Source organism: Girardinichthys multiradiatus, chromosome 17, assembly GCF_021462225.1.
Source record: "Girardinichthys multiradiatus isolate DD_20200921_A chromosome 17, DD_fGirMul_XY1, whole genome shotgun sequence".
Lineage (NCBI taxonomy): Eukaryota > Metazoa > Chordata > Actinopteri > Cyprinodontiformes > Goodeidae > Girardinichthys > Girardinichthys multiradiatus.
In genome coordinates, this window is record NC_061809.1 from 25884735 (window position 1) to 25904477 (window position 19743).

The window sequence follows — 19743 nt, forward strand, 5'->3', positions numbered from 1 at the left end:
CATAAGGAAAGTTTTCAGAAAGTTAGTGTAACAAGAGCTCAGTTCAGACTGAAACTAGAGACTCAAGTTTTAAAAGCTTACAGGTTGCCTTCTTAGGCCTCCAGGAAAGTTACTTGTTGCAAACTTTGATTGTACAGGTTACTCTTTTGAAACTTCAAAGGTAATTTTCTAAACAGTGTTGTTTACTTTCTTGATACTAAGATGTTGCTTTCCTCGATACTTTCCCCAAACCTGCTGGGAACATTTTTGAATTCATGGGCTACTTTTTTGGAACTTGCAGTCCTGAATCTTACAGGCTTGTTTCTTGAATACTTACAGGCCACTTTTTAAGACCTACAGGTTACTTCCCTAAAACCCGTTCTTTATACTGAAATGGTACCCACTTGGAACTTAATGGATACTTTCCTGAAACCTGCTGGGTACTTTTTTGAAGTTCACATATTTTTGGAACTTCTCCCTCTTTTCCAGTAGTCCCTACTCAGCTCGGTTTGGCATGGCTCTGCTCACTTATTAGGCTTTTCAGTTTTTTTACGTGGAACCCGATTTCTTGTGGTTCTGACCATGCCGAGTTGTGCTGAAAGCGCAACGTCAGAAGACTGTCGGTCACTGATTGGGTAGGTGGTGGCGTCACTAGTCACAGCATATTTTAATAACTATTATTTTCAGCATTTAAATCGTTGTATGCTGAGCTTATATGACCCCTATAGCAAGTTAGCATTAGATGGCGTTAGCTTACCCTTACAAGTCCTCTAGTCCCCTTTCAGTTTGACACCACTCCACGGCTTCCTCTCACCCTGGTCACCTCTGTGGAGCTTGAAAAACTCAAGGGTTTATTGGAGCTCAGGATTCGGTTGCGCATGTTAATACAATAAATAATGTGTGACAACATCACAATGGTTGGAAGTAGAGAAGTGAGGTGGAAGCTGTATGAGGCTGACTGGTTTCCAGAGAGATGGGCAGTGGAGTCTAATGGGTCGGGCCTTAGGCCCTCCTTCGTAGAGATAAAACTTTGCTTTGCTAATCTCAGCTCGGTCAGTCCGTACCGTCCTTCAGATTAACGTCGTGTTTCAAACACAACATAAACATCACAAAAGGGTTTGGGTCCATTAAGCATTTCTGCTGAAGTCTCTGTTGCAGAGATGGAGACTCGAGTTGAGACTTCGACTTAAGACTCAACTTAGACTTGCGCCCTAAAGCAGTGATTCCCAACCGGGGTACTCGGACCCCTAGTGGTACGTGAGCGCATTGCAGGGGGTGCATGGAAACATTTAATATTTTATTTCCAAGATGAGGGGTAAATATCATCAGTTAGTAGGGATAAGTCCTGGATGTGTGATGCTTTATTAGGACCCAGGTGCAAACCAAGCTTTTATCAACCAAAAGAGCAAAAAGGGCACAATAAAACAGCTACAGGTGGGAAAGAGTAGAGCAGGGGTTTGCTGTTCACCTGGACGACGCTACGCTACCGGGAGAAAGAGAGAAGTAACAGCTGTTTCCACTCTGCCGATCTATCAAAGCTTATCAAGGACAAGCAGTCTGAGGTGTCTCATTAAAGCTCAGTTAAATGATGAAAACAAAGTGAACCTGAATATTATTTCTGTTTTTTAGGTTTAAATGTCTGTTTATTGGGGTCTTATTAAAGAGATTTCATATTTATTTAGATTACTTATTCACTTTCACGGCAACAGAGTTATCTTTGTTTAATTTGAGCTGAAAAGAATAAAATGCGGAAGAACTAATTGCTCAAGTTAAAGAGATTAAATAAAATGATTTTCATTTAATAATCATTTGTTGTACATTCTATTTTATCTAACACGTTTGACTGAGGGCAGCGTTTCCCCGCCATTATCCAAGAGGGGCACCCTGCCCGAGCAACAAGGTAGTAATAGTACGTTAATGTCATTAATTTTATTAGATCACGTAGTGAGCGATTTCTGTCCCTGCATCATCGCTACTCTACTTTCTATGACCAAACTTGACAAAAGCTGGATGAAAACACACTCCTCATACTATGTGTTACCCACGCTAACACGCTGAGTTACGTGCGTCAGGTGAACATCCGCTCCTGACAGCGGATGCACAGAAAAACACGCCGCTAAAACCTGGAAAGCAGGCAAAGATATCTGCAGTTTTTAAAAGCGGCGAATTGTGTTTGGATGGCAGGGCTAACTCTCCGGCTCCTGGTACATATGGTGAAGGTAGAAGTACACGAAATAGCCCGAGTGTTTCATGCCCTCCCCTGACATGCAGCTAAAGTCTAGTCACCACCTCATAAAAGGTTCTGACCTGGCTGGGCTGTCGGAGGTTAAATAATCCCCCTGATTCTATAAGACTGAGCTCAGTAATTAACTAAATGCATGATAGATGGATAAAGACAATAGATAAAGATGGAAAGAAACAGATAAAAGATGTGGTAAAGAGAGGCAGAAAGATGGAGAGACAGTTAAAAAAAGAAAGAAATTACGTATAAATACAGCAGGTGAACAAAGAACGGAGACGTTGATTTTTCCTTAGGAATGTACTGTCGATATGTTAATATGTAGAGAGCTCAAACGGGCTGCATTCATATACAGTGAGGAAAATAAGTATTTGAACACCCCGCGACCTTGCAAGTTCTCCCACTTAGAAATCATGGAGGGGTCTGAAAGTTTCATCTTAGGTGCAGGTCCACTGTGAGAGATAATCTAAAACAAAAAATCCAAAAATCACGATGTATGACTTTTTTAAATAATTTATTTGTGTGTTACTGCTATAAATAAGTATTTGAACGCCTGTGAAAATCAATGTTAATAGTTTTTCACCAGGTTTGCACAAACTGCAGCAGGGATTTTGGTCCATTCCTCTGCACAGATCTCACAATACATGCCCCGGTCATCCTCTCCTTAATACAGTGCAGTCGTCCTGTCCCATGTGGAGAAAAACACCCCAAAGCATGATGCTTCCACCCCCATGCTTCACAGTAGGGATGGTGTTTTTGGGATGCTACTCATCATTCTTCATCCTCCAAACACGACGAGTTGGAGTTAAGACCAAAAGGTTCTATTTTGGTCTAATCTGACCACAGAACGTTCTCCCATGACTCCTCTGGATCATCCAAATGATCATGGGCAAACTTAAGACGGGCCTGGACGTGTGCTGATTTAAGCAGGGGATTCTTCCGTGCCATGCATGACTTTAAACTATAACGTCTTAGTGTATTACCCACAGTAACCTTGGAAACAGAGGTGGCAGCTCTCTTCAGGTCATTGACCAGCTCCTCCCGTGTAGTTCTGGGCTGATTCCTCACCTTTCTTAGGATCATTGATGCGCCACGTGGTGAGATCTTGCATGGAGCCCCAATCCGAGGGAGATTGAGAGTCATGTTTAACTTCTTCCATTTTCTAATAATTGCTCCAACAGTTGATCTTTTTTCACCAAGCTGCTTGGCAATTGCTCCGTAGCTCTTTCCAGCCTTGTGCAGGTCTACAATTTTGTCTCTGGTGTCTTTGGACAGCTCTTTGGTCTTAGCCATGTTAGTAGTTAGAGTCTTACTGATTGTGTGGGGTGGACAGGTGTCTTTATGCAGTTAACGACCTCGAACAGGTGCTTTTAATTTAGAATTAGAAGTAAAGTGAAGGTGGACTTTTTAGAGGCGTCGGACTAACAGGTTTTTGAGGGCCCAAATTTTTTGCTGATTGGCAGGAGTTCAAATACTTATTTTCAGCAGTTACACACCAATAAATTATTTTAAAAAATCATACATTGTGATAACTGGATATTTATTTTTATTTTTAGATTTGGTCTCACAGTGGACATGCCCTAAGATGAAAATGTCAGACCTCACCATGATTTCTAAGTGGGAGAACTTGCAAAGTCGCAGGGCACCCCACCCCCAAGACCAAAACCCTAAGGGAAACACTGCTGGAGGGGGTACCTGTGGAATAGAAAATGGCTCAGGGGGTACACCACTGCCCCAGAGACTTGACTAGGACTTGTGGTCTGAGACTCAAGTCTTAGTACCAGTTTTTATCTGCTGTAATGAAGACTGAAAGGAAGCTGTATGTGAGCTCCAGACTGCAGCTGCTGCATGTTTTACTATGAAAGGATGATCTTGATTATTAGCCAGTGATGTTGGTGGAATATTATGGGATGTTGATGTCTAAAAACAACCTGTTCAACCTGTTAGCTGTAGCTTCATAATAATGACCACATGAATATCTGTCAACCTCAACACTATTAAATGACTTTGGATCTTTTAGGAAACAAAATAAACGTAACTGTTACGCTAGCTGCTAAATTGCATGTACACTTCCTGCTGGTAATATCAAAATAAAGACACTTCCTATTCTGTTCATTCAGACCACAATGTCACACTCCAGTCCCCGAGGGCCAGCACCTTTTTAGATGTCTCTGTTAACTTACCTGAATCACATAATTAGATCATAAGCAGGACTCTGGAGAACTTGAGTACACGAGGAGATGATTCAGTCCTTGGATTAAGGTGTTGGATTTGGGGCACATCAAATCGTGGCACTACACCGGCCCTCGAGGACCGGAGTTTGACAGCCATGATTCAGACGATCAACACTCATTTATTCCCGACTAGCCTGTCTTGTTCATTATGTTGTAATTTAAATGTTTCTTGGATGATGAATTTAATTTTAAATGACTAAAAGATCATTTTTAAATGTTGATGTAGTGATTTAGCTCTGAGGACAAACAGTCCAAGTCTAGATTCCTAACCTACAACTAGAGGTGACCTAGATGTTGTGGATTTAATGCAAAAATGTTTTTCAGTTGGAAAAATGACTTGTGAACATCTCTGCTTTTTTTACATGTACGTTTTTTGTTCAGGTAAGCCGGTGAACTTCGATCTGTACCAGGATGTCCACGTTCCCGCGGTTATCCTGAAGACGTTCCTCAGAGAGCTTCCTGAGCCGCTGCTCACCTTCAGAGTCTACAACCAGGTCCAGGAGCTCCTCAGTGAGTCCTGAAACCTCCTCAGACTGATTCATGATGATTCAGGTCTCAGCTGCTGATGTTTCACTCTGAATGAACCTTTTCAGATGTGGAGAGCAGCCTGCGGGCGACCAGGTGCAAGCAGATCGTTGAAAGTCTTCCTGAACACAACTTCATCGTAGTGAAATTTCTGATCTGTTTCCTGCACATGGTGGGTCTGACCATTTTTTAATATCATTCTGGTGTGTTTTCCTTTTTATTTTTTTTATTTTTTTTTATTTTGTCTATTTACAAAATGATGGCTGCACGGTGGCGCAGTTGGTAGCACTGTTGCCTTGCAGCAAGAAGGTCCTGGGTTCGATTCCTGGCCTGGGGTCTTTCTGCATGGAGTTTGCATGTTCTCCCCGTGCATGCGTGGGTTCTCACCGGGTACTCCGGCTTCCTCCCACAGTCCAAAAACATGCCTGTTAGGTTAATTGGTCTCTCTAAATTGCCCTTAGGTGTATGAATGAGTGTGTTTGGTTGTTTGTGTGTTGCCCTGTGATGGACTGGCGACCTGTCCAGGGTGTACCCCGCCTCTCGCCCATAGACTGCTGGAGATAGGCACCAGCTCCCCCGCGACCCACTATGGAATAAGCGGTAGAAAATGACTGACTGACTATTTACAAAATATATTCATCTTCTACTTTTCGTAATTAAGGTATTGTTGTATAATCTAATAAATAATAATAATAAATTCATCCATTTTTTAATTTAACCTAATATGTTCATTTTTTATCCATTGTTCTCAGAAGTTGATATATTAAATTACAGTTTTTATCAGATTAAAATGTCTTGTCTCAGTCATAACATTCAAGGTGTTTTAGACAATCTGCTCTTATTTCTAAAGAAGGTTTTTAAGAAAAATCCTGAATGATTTTAACGGTTTTCTAAGAGCAGAAACAGATTCTAAGTGTTAAGAAATGTTTTCCATGACTGGGATCAACCTGAAGTCATCATAAAACCGAGCAGTGTTTGTGTTTCCTGCAGGTTTCTCAGGAAAGCATCATCAACAAGATGAGCGCCTCCAACCTGGCCTGCGTCTTCGGCGTGAACCTGGTTTGGCCTCGTCACGGTTCCATCTCTCTGAACGCTCTGACGCCCATCAACATCTTCACTGAGATCCTCATCGAACACTTCAACACCGTGTTCGGCTCCCGCTGTCCACCTGCTCAGGTAACCCCGTGACCCCAGCTGCTGAGGAACCCTGAAAGGTCCAAGTGATCCAGAAGGAACGCTTAGGTCTTTTCAGACCCTCTGAAGATCTCTGTTACATTGAAATATCTGAACTTTAATTATCAGGACACTACAGAACATACAGACACAATATGGTGATTTGTTTTTTTTTTTTTGTCTTTAGGAACCTGTTTTATCTGTTGTACAGAACATATTTAATGTGTTGTTTTAATAAAACCCAAAACTTTCCTATAAGACTTGAAATTAAAATGTTTTCTGTAGTTATTACTGGAAAAATAAGCATTAAAAGTAAAATTCATTTTGGTTTTTAATAAATTGTAACATAATGAGGGGGAAAAATCCTTGTTATAATATAAATTAATGTCTTTTAACCCTGTTATATTCATGTATTAAACAGGCTGCCTGGATATGTTTTATATTAGCTCTATAAAATGAAAGGGACACTGTATAATATCAAGTCAGTTTAACTCCTGCCATATTAATCTGGTCAGTTCAGTTGTAGAGGTGGTTGTTAATCAGTGTCAGCTGTCATCAGGTGAACAAATGAGGCGACTCCAAAAGCAGCGGTGATTCTGCAGGTGGAGGCCACATTTTCCCCCATTTATCTTTGACCCTTTGACCTTGGTCAGGGTCACTACTGGTGGCATGAGGTAATACCTGGACGCTACAGGGGCTGCACAGGGTTGGAACATCAATGCGTGCCAGTGCCCCAAAGATTTGCTGCGTCTCCCAGCACAGTTTCAGAAGCATGGAGGAGATTCCAGGAGACAGCAGGTACTCTAGAAGAGCTGGACAGGGTTGTTGGAGGTCCTCAACCCATAAGCAGGACCGGTATCTGCTCCTTTGTGCAAGAAGGAACAGGATGAGTACCGCCAGAGCCCTACACAGTGACCTACAACTGGCCACTGGGATGAATGACAGACCAAACCATTAGAAACAGACTTCACGAGGGAGAATTTTAACTAAGTAGAAACTTAAATTCACCTTGAATACAATTTATGATACAACTGGAAATATGAACTATATGAAAAGGTTTTTGAGCCTTGCTCGCAAAAGAGACCCACTTGGACTTCTTGCACTTTGAGGATGTTGAATTCTCTCTCTAGCACAAACATTAGTGGAGATCCAGTTATTTAGAGGGTGCTTCTAAGAAGGTGTTCCTTTCCTTTGGTGTGGAGTCAGGTTTTTCCCAGTGACTGCGTTCTTCTGGACAGAGGATCTTCTTGAAATATGCTATATTCCTTCTGCCTGATGATTTTGATCATGGTTGCTTGATGCTGATTGGGATCTACATGGATGACATCATCATCATGATCTCAATAGGGACAAAACCTCGTTCTTCTTCCCTTTCGGAATAGTGGGACGATCACGTCTGCACCGCTGACCTTTCATCCTGGCTCATCTGCTGAAGCATCTGTGTTGCACCTCATCAGTCTGTAGTGATGAACACTCTGAAGCTGGAGCACTGGAGGTGACCTTGACCTTGACTTATGACCTGCTGCAGCAACCAGCCAGCACACATACATGGCTCGTTTTTAGAAAAATACTTGATATGTTCACAAAGAATTATTCTTTATTATATAACTAGAAAAATATATATAATTTAAAACGCTTGTTATAAATTTTGTTTATATTTTGCAAAATAGCTTTAGTTGATATATCTAATTATTGCACTGATTCATGTATTTTTATTTTATTTTTGTGCCACCAAAAATGACTTTTTTATTTGATCAATCTAATTTTAAATGATTTGATAGAATTTGTCTTTTTTCTAGTTAAATATATTGCTTTTATAAATTTGTGAAATCAAAAAAATATATATATTTTTAAGAGGACAAAGTAGAAGTTTAAAATAATAATCAACAAATATGAAAAACGTTTTTGAAAATGTTTATTAAAACAAAATGTTCTAAAGATTCTAATATGCATAATTGTTGCATTTAAATATTAGAAATTTATCCTCAAAGTTAAAATGTTTTTTTAAGCATTTTCCATCTAGTTTTATAGATTATTTTCAAAACTTTCCTTAATCTATTTAAAAAAAATGTTTTTCATAAATTTGTGAATATTAGCTGAAATACAGGTCCTTCTCAAAATATTAGCATATTGTGATAAAGTTCATTATTTTCCATAATGTCATGATGAAAATTTAACATTCATATATTTTAGATTCATTGCACACTAACTGAAATATTTCAGGTCTTTTATTGTCTTAATACGGATGATTTTGGCATACAGCTCATGAAAACCCAAAACTCCTATCTCACAAAATTAGCATATTTCATCCGACCAATAAAAGAAAAGTGTTTTTAATACAAAAAACGTCAACCTTCAAATAATCATGTACAGTTATGCACTCAATACTTGGTCGGGAATCCTTTGGCAGAAATGACTGCTTCAATGCGGCGTGGCATGGAGGCAATCAGCCTGTGGCACTGCTGAGGTCTTATGGAGGCCCAGGATGCTTCGATAGCGGCCTTCAGCTCATCCAGAGTGTTGGGTCTTGAGTCTCTCAACGTTCTCTTCACAATATCCCACAGATTCTCTATGGGGTTCAGGTCAGGAGAGTTGGCAGGCCAATTGAGCACAGTGATACCATGGTCAGTAAACCATTTACCAGTGGTTTTGGCACTGTGAGCAGGTGCCAGGTCGTGCTGAAAAATGAAATCTTCATCTCCATAAAGCTTTTCAGCAGATGGAAGCATGAAGTGCTCCAAAATCTCCTGATAGCTAGCTGCATTGACCCTGCCCTTGATAAAACACAGTGGACCAACACCAGCAGCTGACACGGCACCCCAGACCATCACTGACTGTGGGTACTTGACACTGGACTTCTGGCATTTTGGCATTTCCTTCTCCCCAGTCTTCCTCCAGACTCTGGCACCTTGATTTCCGAATGACATGCAGAATTTGCTTTCATCCGAAAAAAGCACTTTGGACCACTGAGCAACAGTCCAGTGCTGCTTCTCTGTAGCCCAGGTCAGGCGCTTCTGCTGCTGTTTCTGGTTCAAAAGTGGCTTGACCTGGGGAATGCGGCACCTGTAGCCCATTTCCTGCACACGCCTGTGCACGGTGGCTCTGGATGTTTCTACTCCAGACTCAGTCCACTGCTTCCGCAGGTCCCCCAAGGTCTGGAATCGGCCCTTCTCCACAATCTTCCTCAGGGTCCGGTCACCTCTTCTCGTTGTGCAGCGTTTTCTGCCACACTTTTTCCTTCCCACAGACTTCCCACTGAGGTGCCTTGATACAGCACTCTAGGAACAGCCTATTCGTTCAGAAATGTCTTTCTGTGTCTTACCCTCTTGCTTGAGGGTGTCAATAGTGGCCTTCTGGACAGCAGTCAGGTCGGCAGTCTTACCCATGATTGGGGTTTTGAGTGATGAACCAGGCTGGGAGTTTTAAAGGCCTCAGGAATCTTTTGCAGGTGTTTAGAGTTAACTCGTTGATTCAGATGATTAGGTTCATAGCTCGTTTAGAGACCCTTTTAATGATACGCTAATTTTGTGAGATAGGAATTTTGGGTTTTCATGAGCTGTATGCCAAAATCATCCGTATTAAGACAATAAAAGACCTGAAATATTTCAGTTAGTGTGCAATGAATCTAAAATATATGAATGTTAAATTTTCATCATTACATTATGGAAAATAATGAACTTTATCACTATATGCTAATATTTTGAGAAGGACCTGAATAAAAAAAATTCTAAGATAAAATAGAATCTTAAAAGGATTTAAAAGAAATTAAAAAGATTTTAGAAGAATATTCAATATAATCTTGATCAATTAATATTTTGCATGATATCTTTACAATTTGAACATATTTAGTTATTCAATTTGGATTCATTTCCATTTAATGTAAAATTTAACACCATATTTAAACATTTGTAGTTTAACATTTATTTTCTTTAAATTAGTTAATATTGTCTGAAATTATAATAAAATGTGTAATTTTTAAGAACACAAATGTTTAAAGTAGTTAAATTTAAATACAAACAACTTGAACTAGAAAAATTGTATTAAATTACATTATGAATTTGATTAATTTATTTTGAATTTAAAAAAAACTTTACAATTTCAATATATCTCATTATTGCATTTTGGTTCATTTAAATTGAATGTCGTTTAGGACGTAAACTAGAGAAAAATTTGATTTAATATTTCTTTTTGGTACATTTTATATTTTCCATCTACTTCTATTTGTCCTTAATTTTCCATTTAATTGTCTATTAATTATTGAATATTGTATAAAATATTCCAGAAATATAAAAAAACTATAGTTTAAAAAGGTCTCATAAAGATTCAGAAGCTTAAATGTTTAAAATAGTTAGGAGTCAGTAATTCTCAAACAGACTCTGAGGCGTTTGGTCTTGAATTTTGTTTATTAATGATTCCATGTTTTTGTAAGAACTTGGTACAAAAGGTGAGACTATTCTTTAACCATCGATCCTTCCATCAATCAGCGTTTTGATGCATCAGAAAGAAGGAAAAACTACGTTGGCATATTTAAGACAAACACTTCCTATACACACTATCCACTGGACAGTTCCCCGCCTCCACCGACGAACAGAAATGTCTACTTCACCTCCATCTACACACTCTTCTGGTTTCTCTTGGCTCCTCGATAAAAGAATATAAAAATGTTTTTTTTTTTTTCTTCTTTTTTGTTTTGTTCAAATGTTGTGTCGCGTAGTAAAATAGATCTGTTTAAGCACTGCACAGTTTCTCCCGGAGAAGATTCCTAGAAACGGATGGAGGAGGAGCAAGGTGGGCTTCGTTTTTTATTTTTAAATGAGTGAAGCATCGATGTGTCACGGAGAACTGATATGGTTTCCATCTTGGTTTGAACTTTCACCTCTCAGGTGAGGACCTGATATGCATCACATGGCACATTTCAAAATAAAAGCCTTCTCGTGTTACAGATTGATAATGATTTAATTCTCTCGTGAAGGCAGGTTGGACTCTGAAGGAGCTCCGCCGGGGTGGAAGCGAAAAGTAATCTGATCTCAAGTTGCTCAAAGATTTCTGCTCATAAAAGGTGTCTTTTCACCTTTTAATCAGGAAGTTCTCAAAAAACTTTTCTTCAGGCAGCTTCACTCAGAGACAAGTTACCTGCGATACCGGTCCAGAAATGTTCTTTTAAAGATCCGGCTTTTAGAAGCTGTTACCCAATCAGGAACCTTCATCTTACCCTAAAATAAAGTGATTTAAATTCGAGGCTCAATTCGCTGGAAATCTGAATCCATGATGGCTGCTGTATCATGTCAGCATTAAGAGCCTCCATGATTGGATGGTAAATAAGCAAATAGGGACTTCAATACTATGGTGTTTAAAGTGATATTTTATCTTTTATTATGCATGCAACAACAGGTGCAAACTGATTCAAAACCTCCTAGCCTTTTCTGCAGCTCACCTAATTTGTTTTTGTTCAGTTACTACTAAAATGTACATTTTAAATGTGTGATATTCATCTTTGTCTGGTTTAAATCATCGTTCCGATCCTGCCAGGAGAAACAAAGACGTCCAGTAAGTTCATTCCTTTCAGGAATCCTGGCGCAAAACTGATTTTTCTAGTTTCACTGGATTAACTTGTTATTCTCTGCATGGTTTTTAGCAGAGAAGTTTGCATCAAGCTGAGATCCTGCAGCATTGATCCTTCAGAGACCAAACAGGTGAGCTGGATATGATTCTAATCAAATCTTTTCTGATAAAAGGCATTTTTCCTCTCCTTTTTGTTCATGTTTGTGCATTGGAGAGCTGCACCTTGACTGATCGGTGAGTACAGTACCACAAATAATAAATAAAAAAACCCACTAAACACAGGCGCTAAAGCGGGACGTCTCCGGACCGGCAGGAAGACACGCGACTGTTGTTGCAGCTCGACGGAGACGTTCTGCTTCTGTTTTTAAATATAAAACAACAAAATGATACAACACAACAAAGACTGAAACCCTGAAACGATGTGAGGCAGTGTTCATCCGTCGCTCAGAATACACAGAAAATATAAAACAAAAAAGACGTTTTTGGCATATTTTCCATAGTGGTTAAAGTGGTAGGGGCTGAATGGATGCATGACACGAGACTGGGTCAAGAGTTTTATTTTTCTTTAAGACGCAGATCATAAACAGGCTCAGATGGATTCAGTAAATGCTGCAGACGAATTTAGTCCTTTTTAAATGCACGTTTAGATGTTTACAGAACAGCTTTCACACTGCTTGCTTTTATTAAGTAAATACTGGAATCTCTGCAAGGATTTCAAGGAATTTATTCCGTATTTACTTTTTGTCCTAAATATTTCATCAAAGATAAGTCAAGTATAAGAAACAGGTTTCAAATTATTTCTTTAAGAAAAAAAGCTAGGAAGCCATATTGGAGGGTTTTGAGCATTTATTGGTGATTTAGGTTTAAACTTTGATTAGGCCACTCAAAAACCTTTTTTTGTTTTTGAGCCCTTCAGACTTGCTGCCATTAGATTTTCACCTGGTCTTTGCGGAAAAGGACGCATATCTTCAGATAGCATCCCATTTTGTCTCGTCAGGCCACAGAATATTTTTCCAGAAGTCTTGGGGACCATCAAGACCTTTTATTGTAAATGTGAACCGGGCCTTTATGTTCTTGGTGGTCAGCAGTGCTTTTAGATGTTGTTCTGGGTTCCTTTGTGACCTTCTGGGTCAGCCGTTAATGTACACTTGGAGTAAGTTTTAGTCTGGCAACTCCAGGGAAGGTTCTCACTGTGGTTCACGGGTCTTGGAGATGGCTTTGTAACCCTCTCCACACTGATAGACGTCAAGGACTTTTCCAATTTCTTTACAAGAGGGAATGCTAATTTTTGAGATTCTTTGGCCTACTTCATGTAAGGAGGCAGGTTGTATGTATGTGATTTCTGTATTCCACAAGTCTAGCAGTAATCGGGCCTGAATGTGGTGAGTGAATGCAGATTTCTTGCACGTCTGGCTTAGTTCATTGCTCAGTTTTCAAGGTGTTTTACACCTTTATTCAGTAAAAAGATGGCATGAAGGTTTCTTTCTGCGTCTTAAAGAACAAGTTAAACTCATGCGCCTTTAGATGATGATGAAAGCACATATGTACAGTGATCCCCTCAAATACTCCAAACTTACATTTATCAACAGGCATCGGCATGAAAATACTAAAATCTGCACTAAAAAGCTAATTTCTGTAGTTTATTCTTAAATACTTTTTTCTTTGACTTTAACTCTATAAATACTGAGGAAAAACGTAGTTCTCTGTTTTGTTTGAAGGCTCGTCTGCGTTTACTTGTGGAAACGTCTTCCTGAAGTCGTATGGCAGGAACTTTGTTCACAGGAGGATGAAAACGAACGTCTAATCGGATAAATCGCTGTACAGCCGCTCCTTTGCCTGACCGCTCAGGTTCGGGACAACTCGGACGCTGGATTCTACCGGTTCGTAATAAATACATTAAGGCGAAGAATAAATAGAAAATAACTTAAAAAAATCTCGTAAGCACTGTAGGTGTTGGGTTTTAAAACACTTCAGAGATGTTGAATCTAGTTGGTGACGTCGTCTTGGCTCGGCTGAAGCGGTGCGGCCGACGGAGCCGCCACTATGGTGGCGGTGCTGGTGGGTTTCATCCACAGCTGGGGGAGCTTGGCGACGGTAGTCATGGTGACCTGGACGAGCTGGTCTCGCTGGATGAGCCTGATGAGCGTTTTGAGGCGGTCGAGCGACGCCTGAGTGTCCCTCTGCAGTCCGAGGAGCCGATCCCTCTGATCCATACAGGCCTGTAGAGAAACAGGAAGTGGTCATGCGATCACTTTGTGGCAGCTGGTCATGTGACAGAAGGAGGTTGATGAAGGTTCGAGTATTGGTTGGCAGGGTAAATCAGTGAACTTGTGAGCAGAAGCTAATCCCATCTGATCGCGTGGACCTGGATTGTAAACCATCTGCTCTCTGATTGGACAGTTTGGGTTGTCATAGTTGTAACTGTCCAATCAGTTTGAAGACTCTGTTTCTAGCACTGCTTCTGGATTGGTCCATTCCTCCCCTCAGCGTTATGCCATCGTTCAAACCCTGCTCTCCATGTTTTATTTTCCTTCTTTATGTTCCTTTTAACCCCTGACCTTTACTCCTCCCTGTCCTGTGTGTTTATGCATTTGGTAACCACTTTTATCCCAAGCAACTTAGAAATGCAGATATAATAATGCATCTTCTCAACAAGTCCAATGTTTTATCATGCTTCCTATATTAGATAGATTCATTACACAGAGTGAAACATTTCAAGCCTTTATTTCTTGTAATTTTGATGATTGTGACTTGCAGATAATGAAAAAACATAATTCACTTTGTTCATTTCTATGCAGTCAATAATTGGTTGGGGCTCCTTCTGCATGAGTTCTGCATCAATGCGGCATGGCATGGTGGATATCAGCCTCTGGTGTTCAGGAAGTCCAGGTTCCTCTGATACCAGCCTTCAGCAGAAGGAAGCATAAGTGCTCTGAAAGTCCTGGTAGATGGCTGCGCTGAAAACCCAGTGGACCAGAACCAGTAGATGACATGGTACCCCAAATCATCACCGACTGTGGAAACTTCTCATTGGACTTCAAGCAACATGGATTCTGTTCCTCTTCACTCTTCCTCCAGACTCTGGGACCTTGATTTGCAAATCAAAAGCAAACTTTTAATTTCACCTGAAAATAGCTGGACCACTGAGCAACAGTCCAATTCATTTTCGTCAGGTAAGATGCTTCTACCCCATGTCTAGTATTCATCTGTATGTGGTGTATCTTGATGCACTGACTCCAGCCTCAGTCCACTCCTTGTGAAGCTCCCACAAATTCTTGAATGGATTTTACTTGACACTCCTCTCACTGTTGCTAGTGTACCTTTTCCTACCACAATTTTTCCTTCCACTTAATTTTCTATGAATTTGCTTGGCTATAGCAACCTGTGAACTACCAGCTTCTTTAGCAATGACCTTTTGTGCCGTACCCTCCTTGTGGTGGGTGCCAATGACTGTCTTCTGGACATTTGTCCAATCAACAGTCTTCCCCATGGTTGTGTAGCCTATGACCCAGAGTGACTGTTGAAAGGCTCAGGAAACCTTTGCAGGTATTTTGAGTTAATTAGCTCATTAGGGTGCTGACACCATGAGTTTTCAATATTTATCTTTTTCATATTATTCTGATGTTCTGAGACACAGAATTTTGGGTTTTCATTAACAGCAAGTCATAATTATCAAAATTACAAGTAATAAAGGCTTGAAATATTTCACTCTGATGAAACTTTCTAAAACGAGTGACAAAAAACATTAACTTTTTTCAAGTTGAACAGCTCCAAAAGATGCAATATATGTTGCCAGTCATCTCAGAAAGTGAAACTCAGATATTATACAGAATCATTACACAGAGTGATATTCCAAGCCTTTGTTTCCTGTAATTTTGATTATGGCCTACAGGTAAAGAATACCCAAAATGCAGCGTCTTGGAAAATCATTGTCAGCACCCTAATTTGCTAATTAACTCCAAACACCTGTAAAGGTTTCCTGAACCTCTAAATGGTCTCTCAATCTGGGTCAGTAGGAGACACACAATCATCAGGAACACTGCTGACTGGACAGATGTCCAGAAGACCGTTATTGACACCCTCAACAAGGACGGGAAGCCACAAAAGATCATTGCTAAAAAAGCTGGTTGTTCAGAGTTTTGGATCCAAGCATATTAACAGAAAATTGAGTGGAAGGAAGAAGTGTGGTAGGAAAAGGTGCACACACAACAGGGGGAACTGCAGCCTAATAAAGATTGTCAAGCAAAATACATTGAAGAATTTGGGAAAACTTCACAAGGAGTGGACTGAGGCTGGAGTTGGTGCATCAAGAGCCACCACACAGAGATGAATACTAGACATGGGCTACAAATGTTCCTCGTGTCAAACCACTTCTGAACCAGAGACAAAGGCGTCTTACCTGGGCTAAGGAGAACGGGAACTGGACTGTTGCTCAATGGTCCAAAGTCCTGTTTTCAGATGAAAGTAAGTTCTGCATTTTATTTGGAAATCAAGGTCTCAGAGTCTGGAGGAAGAGTGGAGAGGAACAGAATCCATGTTGCTTGAAGTCCTGTGTGAAGTTTCCACAGTCAGTGAGGATTTGGGTTACCATGTCATCTGCTGGTTTTGGTCCACTGGGTTTTCTGAAGTCCATTGTCAACGCAACCATATTTCAAGCACTTCATGCTTCCCTCTGCTGACCAGCTGTATGGAGATGCTGATTTTATTTTCCAGCAGGACTTCGTACCGGCCCACAAGGCCAACGGTACAGAGGTGTTCCTGTTCTTGATTGGCCAGCAAACTCCCCTGTTCTAAACCCCATAAATCTATGGGCTGATGAGAGGAAGATGACCTGAAGACCATTATCATAGCAACCTGGGCTTCCTGAACACCTCAGCAGAACCCGAGGCTGATCGCCTCTATGCCACGGCGCGTTGATGCTGTAATTCATGCAAAAGGAGGCCCAGCCAAGTATTAAGTGAATAGAAATGTACATACTTTTCAGAAGCCTGACATTTTGTGCTTAAAACATCATTTTTTGATTGGTCTAATGTGATAATCTAATTTTCTGAGACACATTTAGAGTTTTCCTCACCTAATCATCAAAATAACAAGGAATAAACGTTTACTCTATGTGGAATGAATCTCTATAAAAATAACTTTCACTTTCTGAAATGACTGCCAAAAAATATTGTACTCTTATGCAATATTCACTTTTTTTTTTTTACCTGTACCTGTCTACGGAAAAGGTGAGAATGGGTTTGTGTTGCAGAAAGTGCTGACTCTACTGCTACAGTATCATCCTGCTGAAATGAGAGTTAGGTTGTATTCACACCGGAAAGTCGTTTGGTCTTGAGCAAAAGCGGACCGTATTTTTTTGGTTTGGTGCGGTTTGTTTGCAATTAACTATTACTTGTAAACAAAGCCACGCGGGTGACGATCATTGTTCCCATTGGACAGAAATGACGGGGGGCGGGACAGAGCACAGACCCGGAAATTTAGGAAAACATCTGTAGACGTGCTGCGTGCAGCTCCTCTGTTCTGCATATTTGTGCCGTTATTACAGCTGCAATATTATTGTGAGGCTGAAGAGCAGCTCATTCAACACAGACTTTGAGACGTTGCATTTATAATGTAGGAACCCCGTCGGAGAATGCGTGCTGAACGCTGACGTTCTCTACGTGCCTCGTCCCACATCAAGCCAGTAGCGTTGCTAAGCAACACACAGCTTATCAGGTATGATTACCTTACAACACACACCTTTGCTACCGGCTACGGTGGCTCTTTATGTCCAAAGAGCTTTTTGTAGTTGGTTCAGATCGGGGCCGGTTTGTATTCGGACCAAAAGTGGCAGTTGTGAATAAGGGTGTATTCACACCTGCCACTTTTGGTCCACACCAAACAACCGGACCGAGACCCACTTTTTGGGGTGGTCTCAAGACAAACCGGCCCCAATCTGAACCAACTACAAAAAGCTTACGTCTCTTTGGACATAAAAAGCCACCGTAGCCGCTAGCAAAGGTGTGTGTTGTAAGGTAATCATACCTGATAAGCTGTGTGTTGCTTAGCAACGCTACTGGCTTGTTGTGGGACGAGGCACGTAGAGAACGTCGGCGTTCAGCACGCATTCTCCGACGGGGTTCCAACATTATAAATGCAACGTCTCAAAGTCTGTGTTGAATGAGCTGCTCTTGACTCACAATAATATTGCAGCTGTAATAACGGCATAAATATGCAGAACAGAGGAGCTGCACGCAGCACGTCTACAGATGTTTTCCTAAATTTCCGGGTCTGTGCTCTGTCCCGCCCCCCGTCATTTCTGTCCAATGGGAACAATGATCGTCACCCGCGTGGCTTTGTTTACAAGTAATAGTTAATTGCAAACAAACCGCACCAAATGAAAAAAATAAAGTTAGCTTTTGGTCCGGACCAACGGCCTTTAGTGGTGTGAAAACACCCTTAGTCAATATTTATAAACTCAGTTTCTTTCTGCTGCTAACTTCATCCTCCAGGCCTGTGGGCGTTTTTACTTTGAGCGTCTTGTTGAGCTTCTGGTCCTGCTCCTCCAGGTGAGAACACTCCTTCTTCAGCTCGTTGTTTCGTCTCAGCAGCCGCCGCTTCTCCTCTTGCCTCACTGCACACAGACACTCCATCAGAACAGGTAATGGCACAACTCTTGGCTGAAGAACTGAACTTCAGTGTCTCACCTGTCTTATGTGTAACATAGGACTGAACAAAGTTCTGAGGCCAAGACAGGTTCTCCTTGTTCAGGACCTGAAAGCAGAAGGTACAGTTTTATGTTTCTGTCACCTCTAAGCCTCAACAGTAAGCTTAATGCATCTCTAACACACCTTCTTCTGGCACTTGGGGCAGTACCAGGGGCCTCTGTGGGGGCTTTTGATGGGCGGGTGGAGGCAGCTGGGGTGGTAGGCTCGGGGGCAGTTGTGGCAGGGCTGCAGTTCTCCTTCCTCCTTGCAGACGGCGCAGCGGTCGTCATGCTCCAGCTCCTCCTGAAGAAAGACACAGCAGACGTGAGTCAAGTTACAGAACGCTGCTGAGCTGTGACATCAGGAGTCATGTGACCTACCTTCCAGCAGAAATCCTCTGAGGTTAGCATGTGGATGGAGCAGAGCAGAGGTTAGTTCATGTTAGAGGAGTTAACTGTAGCTGAAGGAAATAATCTGGACTGTTTGGGAAAGCAAGCTCAGAGGAAGTGCAGATACAATGCTGTAAAAAAGTATTGACTCCTACAGATTTGTTCATTAAAGTTTCAGATCAAAGACAAATTGGTAAATAAAAAATGCAGTTTTAAATGATGGCTTCATTCATTAAAGCGAAGAAGCTGTTCAATCCAGCCTGGCTTCTAAACCTATTAACTAATTGTGCCAAGCACAGTGGTGGAAGGTTGGCCCACTCTTCTTTGCAGAATTGATTTAATTCAGCCACATTAAGAGAGTTTTGCTTGAACAGCCTGTTTAAGGTCAAACCCCAGGATCTTTATTGGATTTTAGTCTAAACTTTGACTACCCTTATTTTTTTGTGTAGCCAATCAGAGGTGAACTTCCTGGTGTGCATTGAATCATTTTCCTGACCATTTGTGGATTATGGTTTTCAACGGTTGCCTGTAGCCTTCTTTGTGTTGTCAGACAAGTTCTATTGAAGTTATTTCTTAATTCTGCAGACGTGGCAGTAATCAGGCCCAGGTGCAGTTGGTGAAACTGGACAAAAAAATAGCAAATACTTTTTCACAGCACTATAAAACTGAGTTGGAGTTAGTGGTGGATTTTTTTTATTGTTTTTACACTTCAGTTGATCAGAGCGCTGAGGATTATTCTGCTGGCTTTCAGAAAAACATGTTGGAGACTTTTTTATTTGAATTACAGGAATCAACTAAAAACTGGAGTAATTTAAATCAATTGTATCATATACAAACAAATAAATATTTGGCTTAGTCAAAGGCAGACGTACATTTAATATTTACAGGTTAAATACTATCAAATACTTATCCAGTGACATCAGAATGTACGTCCCTCTAGCCACTAGTGCAGGTAA

The 19743-nt window shown here is 40.8% G+C and overlaps 2 protein-coding genes across 7 annotated transcripts in view; one reads left to right on the forward strand and one right to left on the reverse strand.

Moving 5' to 3' along the window:
• The window catches only part of LOC124883078 (rho GTPase-activating protein 8-like), a 37837-nt gene extending 31420 nt beyond the window's left edge, over nt 1–6417 (forward strand). For both annotated transcript variants that reach the window (XM_047389971.1, XM_047389972.1), the window contains 3 exons: nt 4834–4962; nt 5046–5149; nt 5968–6417. In XM_047389971.1, the coding sequence (XP_047245927.1) occupies nt 4834–4962; nt 5046–5149; nt 5968–6165 (431 nt within the window). In that variant the 3' untranslated portion in view covers nt 6166–6417. The remainder of the gene's footprint in view (nt 1–4833; nt 4963–5045; nt 5150–5967) is intronic.
• A 4117-nt stretch (nt 6418–10534) lies between these two features.
• The window catches only part of phf21b (PHD finger protein 21B), an 84456-nt gene continuing 75247 nt past the window's right edge, over nt 10535–19743 (reverse strand). For all 5 annotated transcript variants that reach the window (XM_047389709.1, XM_047389711.1, XM_047389713.1 and 2 more), the window contains 5 exons: nt 18779–18795; nt 18543–18701; nt 18399–18465; nt 18222–18325; nt 10535–13931 (listed from right to left, as the gene is read on the reverse strand). In XM_047389709.1, the coding sequence (XP_047245665.1) occupies nt 13698–13931; nt 18222–18325; nt 18399–18465; nt 18543–18701; nt 18779–18795 (581 nt within the window). In that variant the 3' untranslated portion in view covers nt 10535–13697. The remainder of the gene's footprint in view (nt 13932–18221; nt 18326–18398; nt 18466–18542; nt 18702–18778; nt 18796–19743) is intronic.